The sequence below is a fragment of the Mya arenaria genome, chromosome 7 (genome assembly GCF_026914265.1).
Source record: "Mya arenaria isolate MELC-2E11 chromosome 7, ASM2691426v1".
Classification (NCBI taxonomy): Eukaryota; Metazoa; Mollusca; class Bivalvia; order Myida; family Myidae; genus Mya; species Mya arenaria.
In genome coordinates, this window is record NC_069128.1 from 30,399,292 (window position 1) to 30,415,623 (window position 16,332).

The following is a 16,332-nucleotide window of genomic DNA, read 5'->3' on the forward strand; positions in this document are numbered from 1 at the left end:
ATACAGAAGTAGTGTAGTGCCAGTTTTATATTAAAGGGACACCAGATGGTCCTAAAATCGGCAAATACAATATTTCCAAAACAAGCCCAGAATTGTCAAAACGAGCTAGTATAAGGCCCATATTACACCAATTTAAATGATTAAAATCATATTTCGTCGTTGTCTAAGCTGAGTTACCCATTTAAAAATGGCGCATACTGACTTCCTTGCTACTGGTGTGCATATTTAGCCCATAAAAGGCACTTGCTTAGTACAGATGCCTATACCGACGCTGTTTCTTAACTTGTAAACTGAAATTAAAAACACAGGTTTCGAATTTGAAAAAAAACACACGCAAAAGCTGCGAAAGACACACGTCTCGTAAGCGATGTGATACATCAGTAAGTAAGATTCAATGCGTTGTACACAACAATATCAACTTTATGTAAGTTTTTGATAATTTACGTTCTTTCTTCTTCTTGCAATTGTATCATCTGGTGTTGTCACTTTAAATTATCAATACTATGGTTAATAAGTACTGTCAAATTGTATGACACTTTCGCCAGGGTTCAGGTCATGCAATCTTATCACAGACATATATGAAACGGTGCGGTGTAGTGAAAAGTCCGATATATAAGAAGGGGCCAGACACTTGGCATTTTGTGGCAGTGCGACAACGTTTTAGCTAGACAAGGTTCGTTATTTCGTCTTCTTTTTTATTTTGTATACAAAGGATTCGTTCACAGAATTCAGATTAAATTGATTCCTTACTGAAAGTCGGCCAACAATAACTGTTCAATGCGCAAAATATAGGTCGCTGCATTTTTTTTTAAATTCAATGCATTTTTAAATTTAACTCATATGCCTTAAATGATTAAAACAAAAAAAAGCCTATGAGTTAGGTACAGATAATTAGTTATTTGGTCTGTTAGTGACCCACTACGGAAAAATAGGGGGTCTGTGGGAGGTGAAATAATAAAACATATTTACCTTTATAAATGTTTTTTTTTTATTATTCTGCATAGCCACAGATTCCGAAGTTTAAAAAAGCGCCAAATATCGCAGTTTATATGTAACTCAATCATATTCCTCTTTTTTGTTTTGAACATTAAAGTCAAATGAGTTAAACTTGATCATGCATTAAAAATAAGTTTGCATCAAACTCTATTGTGCGCCTTTAAAGCTGCACTCTCACAGATTGACAACTTTTTAGTTTTATTTTTTCGTGGAACGAGCAAATTTTTGCGTAAATATAAATGGATGTTTTATGCATTTTTCTTAAGCCATAAAACATTAAATTTGGATTGGAAATATGAAAATCTGCGATCTGATCTTTTGTCAAAAATCTTTCATCACTGGTTGGCAGAAATTTACGCAAATTTTTGCTAATTCCAAGACACTGGTTGTCCGGTTAGCGCACTCGCTTCTCACCTAGGCGACTCGGGTTCGATTCTCGGCCTGGGCACTAGTGAGTTTGGTAAGTGGTCACCAAGCCGGACAAGTGGGTTTTCTCCGTGTACTCCGGATTCCCCAACAACACAAGATCACACTCTTGCGCAACATCGTGCCAACGAGAGTGACTTAGTATAAGTTTGCATTGCTTCCTTCACAATCGTTGTAAAATATATAACGTTTAATTCCAAGACAAAAAAAAAGTTGGAAAAACGGTAAATCTGTGAGAGTGCGCCTTTATCTCTCTCTCTCTCTCTCTCTCTCTCTCTCTCTCTCTCTCTCTCTCTCTCTATATATATATATATATATATATATATATATATATATATATATATATATATAGTGTATGGTATTTAAGAAAATTGGACTTAAGATTGATTCATTATTATATAACAAACACAGATCCAAAACCGTGAACAATGCTGTTTCTTATGTAATTATTTAGCATTGCTTAGCGTTGGTTATTTCATGGAAAAGTTAAAGCTGCACTCTTACTCCCAAATAAGATTTACCACAATTGTTTTAATATACCAAAAGGATTAATAAATGTCGAAATCAATGTTTTTTCATGAAGGATACCGAGTTTAATTTGAAAGAAGAGTGCAGAAAACACGGTATTTCTACAATTTGAGACGATAGTAGATCGCAGAAAATCTTTTAGCAATCACCAATCATTTAATATTTTTGCGTATTCAGCTGTTAAATACACGGTTACAATCTTGATATCAGTAATTAATGTTTTCCATAAAAGCATTATTTAGCAAGTAGTTAAAGGCTTATCATTAAAAATATGTATTTGTTATACATGTGTATTTATTGATTTTGAATAAGAGTGTCACTTTAATGGGTTGGAATTTTCATTTCATCTTGTAAGTTTGAAGTACTAGAAATACACTTTTCTGTTAAAATTTTGTTTTAAAGCTGCACCAAGACAAAAAATAAAACCGTTGTCAAAATGTTCAATCTGCGAAAGAGCAGCTTTAAGTTTGATAGTCGGCATACCAAATGGTGCCAAACTTTATGAGTATATGCGTCCCGCGTACAACTGTCTTGGGTTTCAAGTACTCATTGAAAAGCCATTTAATACCACGCACCAGAAAAGGGAGTAAAAGGCCCAGTGCCACTTAGGAAAATATAATAATATTATTCGAGAACAAAATAAAAGTGAGTATATAACTATGATAGAGTCTCATATAATGTATGATAAAATCCCGAGGTCCTCACGGTGCTGTATTCAATATAAATGTATGGGAAATACCAACGACATCCCTTATTCGACCACTGACCTACTGGGCGGACGAAGCAATGCGCTTTGCAAACAGTACCTTAGCATTTGCCGGATAAGACTGCATAAATAACTAGAGAAATACTGAACATTTTCAATGAAATTTCACATGACGAAAATAAAGCTCATATTTCTAAAATAAATGTGCAAGCATTTTCGAATAAAATTTTTATCATTGTTGTTTAGTGAAACATCGTGTCTAATTACCTCCCTTTTTCAGTTGAATATAATCTGGCTTCATAGTGAATTATTGTATGATTATTTTGTTTAAAAATATTGAAACCAAAAACTTCTTTTAAAAATGAAAATCATAAGTATATAAATCAAGATAGAAATTTTAGAATTAAAAAAGTCACGTGATATGCAAGATTCGTAATGACGTTGTGCGCGCTAAATTTAGATTATACCATCGGTTTAGTTGCATTTTTTATAAGCGATAAATGCATTTTCTCATCATTCTGGGGGTTAAACATGTAAAAAGGTTTAAGAGAAGCCATCTGGATGTATCTTTAACAAATCAGATCCGTATTTTTACGCTGAAATCCACGATTATTTCGAACATTATATTGGCCATTTTTATCATGTAACGTACGATCGCTTTTTTAAATGAATATTTCTGAGTGGAAATCTTTTTCAAAACTAAGAGCTTAATTGTTCAATTAAGGCAAAGTTCATGGTTTTTAACAAGTAACATTTTCAACTTTTAAATATTTAACTGAAATTCTTAATCGTACGGTATTTTATTGTATGTCTATTGATAAGATGATCACTAAGTGTATGCACTATATATGGCTTAAAGTTCCAATATGTTTAAGTGATGTAGACTTATTTTTATGAACGCATATACTAGGTATAGTACTGTACTCGCACTGTTTTCACACTTTTAGTGAATTTCAGCCCAGAGAAGACACATGTTTACGCTCGTGTTGTTTACATTGGTGGCGGGGACGCTCGCAAACCATCAGCTTCACGTGCACAATAGATGTGGTTATGAAGTCTGGGTCGGTATTCTTGGAAACCCGTTACCCGACGGAGGTAAAAGTAGTCCACAAAATGTGTCCCATAACCAAACGACATAGAGGCCGTTTGAATAAAGATTTATGATGAAATAGCGAAAAAGAAAAGAAAATGGTCTAAAACTGACATAAACTTGGTATCGATGTGTACAATGCATTGAAAATAACTAACTGAAGTACCACATAGTTTACAATTAATTTATTTTTAGCATTTTTTTCCAATAAGAAAGATTACTAGGTATGTCTACCTAGTAGAATTCATTCTTATGCGTGATTGGCTAGTCGATGTTATCACGTGATATTGCCAAATAAGGTATATAGCTTAGATATTCCAATGGGTTAGGGTAAGTTTTCGTAGCACAGTGGTTACAACACTGGACTGCAATTGTGGCGACACAGGTACGAACCAGTTCTCCAACTCGATTTTCTTTTAACATTTTGGTATATTTTAATAATTATGATATCAAAGAGTAAAACATTTTATTAAATAATTGTCCTCAGATTCGTTACAGAAAAAACAGTTTTTTGGTGCCAATCCGGTGTAAAGTCCCTTTAAGTCGATATTTTAAACTTTAATTGAAGTTACGACAAAACTCTTTCATTGAAACGGCTTTCTTTGACTTAAGCATGTTGGCTGGTTAGGACAAGCTCGGGGACCGATATGTGCCTATAATTTTAAGATCGGCGACCGTTATGTTCCGCTCAGTATTCCTAAAACATATTTTGTCATTTCCTGCCTTAAGTATATTTCCTGTTCATTCTAAATTAAAAAAATGAAAATAACAACATGTTTTTAACATATATTTTATTCAATCATGTCAGTAAGACGAACTATTTCAGGGAATTATTAAGTTGTCATATCATATGATCAGTAAGATACTTAAGAAATTATCTAAGCTAAGAAATGATGTTTTATTGAAGGCATATGTGTGTTTCTTTTTCACTTCGCTTAATTCAATTGGTGACGTATTTTGAACAGGTGGATACAAACTAGCCGCAGGGGCGAGTCATACGACGACTGTCACAAATCACTGGTCAGGGCGTTTTTGGGGACGCACCCACTGCTCAGGGAACCACTGCCAGACTGGGAACTGTGGACATGGCCCTCAATGTAGTGGAGCTGGTGGTGCCCCTCCAGCAACCCTTGCGGAAATCACGTTCGACGCTGGTGGAAGCAATAACCAGGACTTTTATGACATCAGTTTGGTTGACGGGTATATATAGAGATTCATGAACTTAATTATCATACCGAAAACACAAAAAACAAAAAAAAACACTGAATAAATCATACCTCTGCTTTCTGTTGAGAGATAGTTATCCTTTGAAGAATATATCAACTGCTGACAATTGAATCTCGTGTGAGAGAAAATCAGGTTGACCAATAACGAATGTTCCGGGTGGAATATATATGACAATCTTTTGATATTTGTGCACTGTTTACTGTCTTCCGGAGTTATGGTTATTGTTTGGTGTTGTTTCGCTCTTTAAGCGGTATGTCTCCTTTTTTGTGTTTGTGCGCTCTGCCAGGATCTTTTGTTGGTGTTATTTCGGTCTTCCAGAGTTATGATTCTAGTTAAGGTGTTATTTTAATCTTCCAGAGTTATGTCTCTTATTTAGTGCTTTTTATGTTTTCCAGAATTATATATCTTGTTCGGTGTTTTAAGGTCTTCCAGAGTTATGTATCTTCTTTGACTGTTTTGTAGTCTTCTAGAGTTATGGTACTTGCTTGATGATATTCAGTCTTTCAGAGTTATTTCTTTTGTTTAATAGTTGTTCGGTCTTCCAAAGTTGTGGCTCTTGTTTTGTGATTTTTCGGTTTGCAGTTCGATTTTTTAATCTGTATTTTAAATGGAATCTAACATAAAATGGCTTATCTTCAAAGTCAAGACAGCTTGTTTTTCTAAACAGTTTTTATTCGTTAAACCCGTTAAAATGATACCAAATTATAATAATGCTAAAAGGCATCCGAGATTTCCATATTATTTGTACACTACATACCTCATTAAGTCTTGTTAAACACTCCATGGTGGAGCTTAAGCAAAGGTCATGACAAAGTTCTGTGCATGGCCAATGCGAACATCGATGTTTGAATGAATGACCTATATTTCATGTATGCGATGTTCAATTATGCGCATGACCGCTGCAAACATTGTTCTTTGACTGGATAACCTACATTTCCCGATGTGATGTTCAATGATAAGCTTGACCGCTGCAAACATAGTTCTTTGAATGGATAACCTACATTTCCCGATGTGATGTTCAATTATGCGAATGGCCGCTGCAACATAGTTCTTTGAATGGATGACCTACATTTCCCGATATGATGTTCCATTATGCGCATGTCCGCTGCAAACATAGTTCTTTGAATGGATGACCTACATTTCCCGATGTGATGTTCCATTATGCGCATGTCCGCTGCAAACATTGTTCTTTGAATGGATGACCTACATTTCCCGATGTAATGTTCCATTATGCGCATGTCCACTGCAAACATAGTTCTTTGAATGGATGACCTACATTTCCCGATGTGATGTTCCATTATGCGCATGTCCGCTGCAAACATAGTTCTTTGAATGGATGACCTACATTTCCCGATGAGATGTTCCATTATGCGCATGTCCACTGCAAACATAGTTCTTTGAATGGATGACCTACATTTCCCGATGAGATGTTCCATTATGCGCATGTCCACTGCAAACATAGTTTTTTGAATGGATGACCTACATTTCCCGATGTAATGTTCCATTATACGCATGTCCACTGCAAACATAGTTCTTTGAATGGATGACCTACATTTCCCGATGAGATGTTCCATTATGCGCATGTCCACTGCAAACATTGTTCTTTGAATGGATGACCTACATTTCCCGATGTGATGTTCCATTATGCGCATGTCCGCTGCAAACATAGTTCTTTGAATGGATGACCTACATTTCCCGATGTGATGTTCAATTATGCGGAAAAATATCCTACATTGAATGTATTTGATGTTCAATTCTGCGCTTTGCCATTGCGAAAAAATATATTTGAATGGATGGCCTAAATTGCATGTATGTAATGTTCAATAATGCAATAATGCAATAATGGCCGCTGCAAACATTCATCTTGGGAAGAATAACATACATTTCATGAAAGTGGTGTTCAATTATGCGCTTAGCCACTGCAAAAAATCCATCTTTGAAAGGATGACATACGGTTTCGTGACTGTGAGCTTTAATTATATGCATGGTCATTGCAAACATCAATCTTAGAATGGATGACTTACATATGATGTCGGTGATGTTAAATTCCACACATGGTCACTGCAAACATTAATGTTTTAAAGGATGACCTATATGTCATGTAAACTGTGTGATTTTCAATTATGCTCATGACCACTGCAAACATCTACCTTGGACAGGATGACCTATATGTCATGTTAACTATGTGATTTTCAATTATGCGCATGGTCACTGCAGCCACACATCTTGAATGGATGACCTACATTTCATATCTGTCATGTTCAGTTATGCGCCTGGCCGCTGCAAATATCCATCAATTGCAGGTATAATCTGCCGATGTCCATGCAGCCAATAAACGGGTATTCAGGAAGTCCTACTTCACGTTACTGTGCAAGGGCGGGATGCAACTCGGATCTGAACCACAGCTGCCCTCCAGGTAAGCACTGGATTTGATTTGCACTTCACTGGCTGTGATGCATCGAAAGTATTCCTATATATTACGATGCAGGACGGTCAATTTACTATCTCTATTTCTAATGTGGTCAACTCGGATCTGAACAATAACTGTCCTCCAGGTAAGCATTGGATTTGGTAAATTACTCACGCTGTCATTTCAAGCAGACTGGATCGATACAAGGGAGCAAAGTACAAAGTTGTCCATATTTGATGATCTATCTGATACAATCGAGCACTTGGCGATGGAGCGATGTATATATATATATGTGTGTCTATAAGCAAAAAAGTATAATTATGTTAATACTTTTGTTATATTCTCCTCACGCTATTGTTGATGTTTTATTTTATTTTATTGTTAACATAAAGTTTCAACTCGCTATTTCGAAGCCGTTGGGACCTATGGAAATACTTCAAGGTCACAAAAGTCGATAGAACCGAAATACTGAACATGTAAAACAAAACCCAGTGCAATCGAAAACTGTTCGACTTAACCAGATTATCGATTGAACATAGTTCGACATAACGAGTTTCGACTGCACGTGTTTCACTTTGTACTTACATATTACGAGGGATGATCCAAAAAAAACAGGATTGTTCGCACATAACCGATATGGTTTAATATTTATACATCAAAATATACATTAACAAGACGCGGATAGTATCCGCTACAAACACTGACAATTTCATGAAAATAGTATGTATGTTGCAAAAGTTACAGGGCTCTGCACAAGGTCATTAACGCAGACCCGGCGCACGCCGGATGCATTGGAATGACGTTAACAGCGTAATCGACGTCATCCTAGTTTTTTTTCAAAATAATCGCCGTCACACTGGATGCATCGTTGGTGGCAAATAAATGACAAATAAACAGGCACTTATATGTTTCGGTTTTATTTAATGACGTTTGGAGAATCGATCAGGGATGGCAAAACTGTCTAAATATATAAATATACATGTGTATACGTAATAGGAAGTATACAACTATTTCAGTGGCTTTTATACATATTTTGCACACATCTATTCTTTGCCCAAACTTGAGTCGTAGATGTTACGTTGTCGTTTATAGCCTTGGGCTATTGATAAGGGAATAATGTAAGCGACCTTCTTTCACTACAACACTTTCGCCGAACCGAATATCTGACAAACTTTGTATAGCGAGTTACCATATCGTTGCAGTCCTATTCATTTTTGGGGAAATTTGCAGTGATTGCACCTCACGCCACAATAGCGTAGACGCTCTAAGTGACCTATCGAGGATTGCGCCTCTACCAAGCCGGTTCTGAAACAAAAATACCCTGAATTAAATGCAACCCTTCGGGTCAAATTGAATAACTAATAATCAAATTTTATTGTGATTTCAGAATTCAGGCGAAATGTACCCGATCTGAAACAAACATAAGGGGTGAGAGTGGTCTAGTGGTATAGGTGTCCGCCTCTCACCCAGGAGGTTGTGGGTTCGTTCCCCACCAGGGGTACTTTCTCATGACCTCTTAAAAAGGACACAGTACTGGTTTCTGCCCAGGAAGCGGACTCGAGGGTGATCTTATAAGCTATCAGCTTTCGTCATAATCGAGCTTAAATAAATTAGTATAAACCAACAAACATCACCAGAGTTAAATTGCATTACTGATAAGCATATTTTATTGTGATTTCAGAATTGCAGGTGCACGGTACTGGGGGCGTTATTGCGTGTGAAAGTGCATGCAATAAATTCCACAATCCTGAGTACTGCTGCAGGTAAAGCATTTAACGTTATATACCGGTCAATTGTAACCATGCCTCACCAAGTCCGGGTGTATACCGGGGATAGCCGGGGAAATGGGCCGCGATTTTACCTTCCAGGTGACACCGCAGTGCCGTTTGAATGCGGTGCTTTTGTTCTCGCGCCAACATAGCAGGGAATGTACCTTACCTAGGGTCCCTGGTGTGCGGGAGCATTTTGCGGGGATTTTAGAAGCATTTCGTTCCCGCAGGGCGTCGATTTTACCCGGGCTTGGCTGGACTGAAAGTCAAAGTCCCCATTATTCCCCGGACCGTGGGACGTGGTTAAAATTTACATGTGCATTGCTAAATTGAAATTACTACGCGATCTACTTACAGCGTAGATAAATGTTGTTTCGAAAAGAGAAGGCCGAAGTGATCCGATTGTGTAAGGATACGTAAGCAGACTACCATACGTATATTTTCGAGGAGAGCTCTATTTTTACTTCTTACTCTGCGTTTGTCACATCGCCAACTGTGTATTACAAACATTGCATACTATGTGTATTCATCATTGCACAATGAGTGTTTTCAACATTGAATAATGCGTGTATTCACATTATTTACTGTGTGTATACTGTTTACATTCCTTATTGCGTATTGTGTGTATTTCGCATTGGATACTGGTTGTCTTCCACATTGGATACTGATTGTATTCAACATTGTATACTGTTTGTATTCTGTTTGTATTCCACATTGCATACTTTGTGTATTTAACATTGCATACTGCTTATATTCAACATTGCACACTGTTTGTATTCCTCATTGTATACTGTTTGTTTACAACATTGCATACTGTGTGTTTTCTGTTTTTATTCCACATTCCGCAGGTTGTTTGTACACAAAATTCCATATTGGGCGTATTCTGTTTGTATAACACGTTACATACTGTTTATATTTCACATTGCATATTGTGTGTATTGTGTTTCTATTCTAGATTCCATACAGTGTGTATTTTACATTGCTTACTGTGCGTATTCCACATTGCGTACTGTATGTGTTTCACATTGCGAACTGTTTGTACTCAACATTTAATACTGTGTGTATTCTGTTTCTATTTCGCATTGCATATAGTGTGTGTACCTGTTTGCATACTGCGTGTATTATGTTTGTATTCTGCATTGCATACTGTGCGTATTCCGCATTGTATACTGTGCGTATTCGGCATTGCATTTTGTGTGTTTTCAACATTGTATACTGTGGCTATTTCACATTTTATACTGTTTCTATTACTGTTTGTATTCCTCATTGTATACGGTGTAAATTAAGTTTATATTCCGCAATGTGTACTGTGCGTATTCCACATTACGTCCAATGTGCATTCGAAATTGCATACTATTTGTATTCAAAATTGCATATTGTGTGTTTTCCACATTATGTACTGTGTGTATTCAACATTGCATACATTGTGCAATCCACGTTGCCAACTGTGTGTTTTCGGCATTGCTTATTGTGTGTTTTCACATTACACATTGTGTATATTTTACATTGCATACTGTTTGTATTCCACATTGCATACTGTTTGTATTCCACATTACATACTGTTTGTATTCCACATTACATACTGTGTGTATTTCACATTGCATACTGTGTGTATTTCACATTGCTAACTGTGTGTATTCCACCTTGCATACTGTAAGTCTTCCATATTACACTATGTGTGTATACCAAAGTGCATACTGTGTGCATGGTATTTGTTTTCCGCATTACATACAGTGTGTACTCCACATTCAATATCCTGTGTATTCCAAATTTGCATAACCTGTGTATTCCACATTGCATACTTTGTGTATTCCACTTGCTTACTGTGTGCATTCCACATTGTATATTGTGTGTATTCCACATTCATACTTTGTGTATTCCATATTGCATACTTGTGTATTCCACATTGCATTCTGTGTGTATTCCGCATTGCATACTTTGTGTATTCCACATTGCATACATTGTTTATTCCACATTGTATACTTTGTGTATTCCACATTGCATATTGTGTGTATTCCACATTGTATTCTGTGTGTATTCCACATTGCATACTTTGTTTATTCCACATTGCATACTTTGTGAATTTCACATTGCATTCTGTGTGTGTGTTCCACATTGCATACTGTGTGTATTTTGCATCTCATACTGTGTGTATTCCACATTGCATACTGTGTGTATTCCACATTGCATACTAAGTGTGTTCCACATTGCATTCTGTGTGTGTTCCACATTGCATACTGTGTGTATTCCACATCTCATACTGTGTATATTCCACATTTCATACTGTGTGTATTCCACATCTCATACTGTGTGTATTCCACATTACATACTGTGTGTATTTTACATTGCATACTTTGTGTATTCCACATTGCATACTGTGTGTATTCCGCATCTCATACTGTGTTAATTCCACATTGCATACTTTGTGTATTCCACATCTCATACTGTGTGTATTCCACATTGCATACTTTGTGTATTCCACATCTCATACTGTGTGTATTCCACATCTCATACCGTGTGTATTCCACATTGCATACTGTGTGTATTCCGCATCTCATACTGTGTGTATTCCACATTGCATACTTTGTGTATTTCACATTGCATTCTGTGTTTGTTCCACATTGCATACTTTGTGTATTGTATATTACATACTGTGTGTATTCCACATTGCAAGCTGTGTTTATTCCACATTGCATACTGAGTATATACCACATTGCATACTGTGTGTATTCCGCATCTCATATTATGTGTGTTCTACATTGCATAGTGTGTGTGTTTCACATTGCATACTGTGCGTATTTCCACATATAATACTGAGTATTTTCCACATTGCATACTGTTTGTATTCCACATTGCATACTCTGTTTATTCCACATTGCATACTGAGTGTATTCCACATTGCATACTTTGTGTATTTCACGTTGCATAATATACGTATTTCGACATATAATACTGAGTATTTTCCACATTGCATACTGTTTGTATTCCACATTGCATACTGTGCATATTTCCACATATAATACTGAGTATTTTCCACATTGCATACTGTGTGTATTCCACATTGCATACTTTGTGTATTTTACATTGCATACTGTGTGTATTCCACATTGCATACTATGTGTATTCCGCATCTCATACTGTGTGAATTCCACATTGCATACTTTGTGCATTTTACATTGCATACTGTGTGTATTCAACATTGCATACTATGTGTATTCCGCATCTCATACTGTGTGTATTCCACATTGCATATTGTGTGTATTCCACATTGTATTCTGTGTGTATTCCACATTGCATACTGTGTGTATTCCACATTGCATACTGTGTGTATTTCACATTGCATACTGTGCGTATTTCCACATATAATACTGAGTATTTTCCATATTGCATACTGTGTGTATTCCACATTGCATACTGTGTGTATTCCACATTGCATACTGTGTGTATTCCACATTGCATACTGAATGTATTCCACATTGCATACTGTGTGAATTCCACATTGCATACTTTGTGTATTTTACATTGCATACTGTGTGTATTCCACATTGCATACTATGTGTATTCCGCATCTCATACTGTGTGAATTCCACATTGCATACTTTGTGCATTTTACATTGCATACTGTGTGTATTCAACATTGCATACTATGTGTATTCCGCATCTCATACTGTGTGTATTCCACATTGCATATTGTGTGTATTCCACATTGTATTCTGTGTGTATTCCACATTGCATACTGTGTGTATTCCACATTGCATACTGTGTGTATTTCACATTGCATACTGTGCGTATTTCCACATATAATACTGAGTATTTTCCATATTGCATACTGTGTGTATTCCACATTGCATACTGTGTGTATTCCACATTGCATACTGTGTGTATTCCACATTGCATACTGAATGTATTCCACATTGCATACTGTGTGAATTCCACATTGCATACTTTGTGTATTTTACATTGCATACTGTGTGTATTCCACATTGCATACTATGTGTATTCCGCATCTCATACTGTGTGAATTCCACATTGCATACTTTGTGCATTTTACATTGCATACTGTGTGTATTCAACATTGCATACTATGTGTATTCCGCATCTCATACTGTGTGTATTCCACATTGCATATTGTGTGTATTCCACATTGTATTCTGTGTGTATTCCACATTGCATACTGTGTGTATTCCACATTGCATACTGTGTGTATTTCACATTGCATACTGTGCGTATTTCCACATATAATACTGAGTATTTTCCATATTGCATACTGTGTGTATTCCACATTGCATACTGTGTGTATTCCACATTGCATACTGTGTGTATTTCACATTGCATACTGTGTGTATTCCACATTGCATACTGAGTGTATTTCACATTGCATACTGTGCGTATTTCCACATATAATACTGAGTATTTTCCACATTGCATACTGTGCGTATTTCCACATATAATACTGAGTATTTTTCACACTGCATACTGTGCGTATTTCCACATATAATACTGAGTATTTTCCATATTGCATAGTGTGTGTATTTCACATTACATACTGTGTGTATTCCACATTGCATACTGATTGTTTTCCACATTGCATACTTTGTGTATTTCACGTTGCATACTGAGTGTATTTCACATTGCATACTGTGCGTATTTCCACATATAATACTGAGTATTTTCCATATTGCATACTGTGTGTATTCCACATTGCATACTGTGTGTATTCCACATTGCATACTGTGTGTATTCCACATTGCATACTGAATGTATTCCACATTGCATACTGTGTGAATTCCACATTGCATACTTTGTGTATTTTACATTGCATACTGTGTGTATTCCACATTGCATACTATGTGTATTCCGCATCTCATACTGTGTGTATTCCACATTGCATACTGTGTGTATTCCACATTGCAAACTTTATGTATTCCACATTGCATACTGAGTGTATTCCACATTGCATATTGTGTGTATTCCGCATCTCATACTGTGTGTATTCCTCATTGCATACTGAGTGTATTCTACATTGCATTCTGTGTGTATTTCACATTGCATAATGTGCGTATTTCCACATAAAATACTGTGTGTATTCCACATTGCATACTGTGTGTATTCCACATTGCATACTGTGTGTATTCCACATTGCATTCTGTGTGTATTCCACATTGCATACTGTTTGTTTTCCATATTACATACTGTGTGTATTTCACATTGCATACTGTGCGTATTCCCACATTGCATACTTAGTGTATTCCACATTGAATACTGTGGTTATTCCACATATAATACTGAGTGTATTGCACATTGCATACTTTGTGTATTGCACATTGCATACTTTGTGTATTCCACATTGCATACTGTGTGTATTCCACATTGCATACTGTGTGTATTGCACATTGCATAACGTGTTCATTCCTCATTGCATAGCTTTTGTATTTCACATTGCATACAGTGTGTACTATACTTAAAATTGTTTCTTTCGGAAAAGTTGGTCTTGACCAAATACACAAATATTTAAAACTTAGGTAATCAGCAGAAATCGAGAAAGCACGTATCAAAATAGCTCAAACGCATGCAGTTTTGTCACTTGATTTTATGGATAATATTGTCAACCTCGCATGAGTGGCCATGTATATATTTTCTTGTTCAATGTCGACGATTTAAAAGCAAAGACAAACAAAATCGTTTACAAGACACTTTGGCATTTTTTCTGTATTGTTCCACTACAAATAGTATTTTAATGGCTAAAATCTTTACTAACGCTTTAAGAAAAATGCATAAAACATTAATTTTTGAACATAAATATGAAAGCCTTTCATCTGATTTTTATCAGCATAACATAACACTAATTACCATACATTTTCGCAAATATTGGCTCGTTTCAAGACAAAAAATGAAAAAGTTGTCAACACGTTAAATCTGTGAGAGGGTAGCTTTAATTATATAATAACAGCGGTGCCCACAATAGACCAGCGATCAATACACACATTAACAAGATAAACAAGGTCCGTGTATATTGTTATGCGATGATTCGCGATCCGAACATATCCGAAGATGCTGCGTTTATCGGGTGATAACCGCAAATGTCGAAAGGAAGTTCATTTAAGGAATGGAAGTTGAGGTGTAAATATTGTTCAAACGATACCAAAATTACATTGGGCCACACGGCAACAATATTGTGAATTATTGCCAGTGACTTGATGTAATAACAAGCTTAATTGCATATCGGATAACTTTATCATAAATATTTAAAAATCTGTATAACTAAACAAATCAATTAGTAAATTGCTAAATACTGTAAAATTTATCAAATTTGCCATGGAGCTAAGAAAATTTACCCTGGAACTTTAAGTGTTTCATTAAATACAGTAATTATTAGGTATAAATATTTTATTTCTTGAATGTCCTATAATTGTGTTGTTGATTTATTTCGCGTTTTTGTATTGTATTATGCTCTCTACTGTACTGTCTAATCTTTGTGTGTTTGTACATATTTATATTATCATCGTGTCCATGTGCTTACTGGCCATAGGCATTTCTATGTCTATTTTTACTAATACACTTTAATACCTTTATAACTTGAATGTATACCTTCATATGACAGTGGTGCCCACAATGTACCATCGACCTGTCCACCTTTCCACTACTCCCAGATCTTCAAATCAGCTTGCCCGAATGCATACAGCTACGCGTATGACGATCAAACGTCGACATTTACCTGTAATGGCGTTGGGACTGGAAGTACCAACTACGATATCACATTCTGTGGCTAATGTATTGCTTTCGTTTTACATTTTACATTTTAATAAAGCGCATGCATACAAAACTCGTGAGTTATGTCATGTTTTAAGTGATAATATCCAAAGTGTTCACACATTGGTTTGTTTTGGAAAATGACCGAGAAGGACCGAATGCTTTTTGGCCATTTCTCCTAGACCACCATTTTATGGACGCATATAAGTATCTAAAAATCAGCTTTTTTAAAGTCTAGCTTTAATAAAATAGTATAATAAACTAATCTATGCTACTATATGCATGCATTATGATTGTTTTAGTTGTCCGGTTATCGCAGTGGTTAGCGCACTCTCTTCTCACCAAGGGAACTCAGATTCGATTCCCGGCCTGGGCGCATGTGAGTTTGTTTGGTGGTCACCAAGTCGGACAAGTGGATTTTCTCCGGGTA

General features: G+C 36.1%; 1 protein-coding gene across 2 annotated transcripts; it reads left to right on the forward strand.

Moving 5' to 3' along the window:
• The first annotated feature begins 573 nt into the window (after positions 1-573).
• Positions 574-15,975, forward strand: LOC128241773 (uncharacterized). 2 transcript variants are annotated; one of them, XM_052958858.1, is made up of 6 exons: positions 574-673; positions 3,614-3,751; positions 4,712-4,946; positions 7,277-7,389; positions 9,065-9,146; positions 15,754-15,975. In XM_052958858.1, exons 2-6 carry the CDS (start codon positions 3,628-3,630, stop codon positions 15,920-15,922), a joined length of 723 nt encoding a protein of 240 aa, XP_052814818.1. In that variant the 5' UTR covers positions 574-673; positions 3,614-3,627; the 3' UTR covers positions 15,923-15,975. The 2 variants fall into 2 exon arrangements, with proteins under 2 accessions (XP_052814818.1, XP_052814817.1); XM_052958857.1 differs by lacking the exon at positions 574-673 and having other exon boundaries at positions 3,604-3,751.
• The last annotated feature ends 357 nt before the right edge of the window (positions 15,976-16,332 follow it).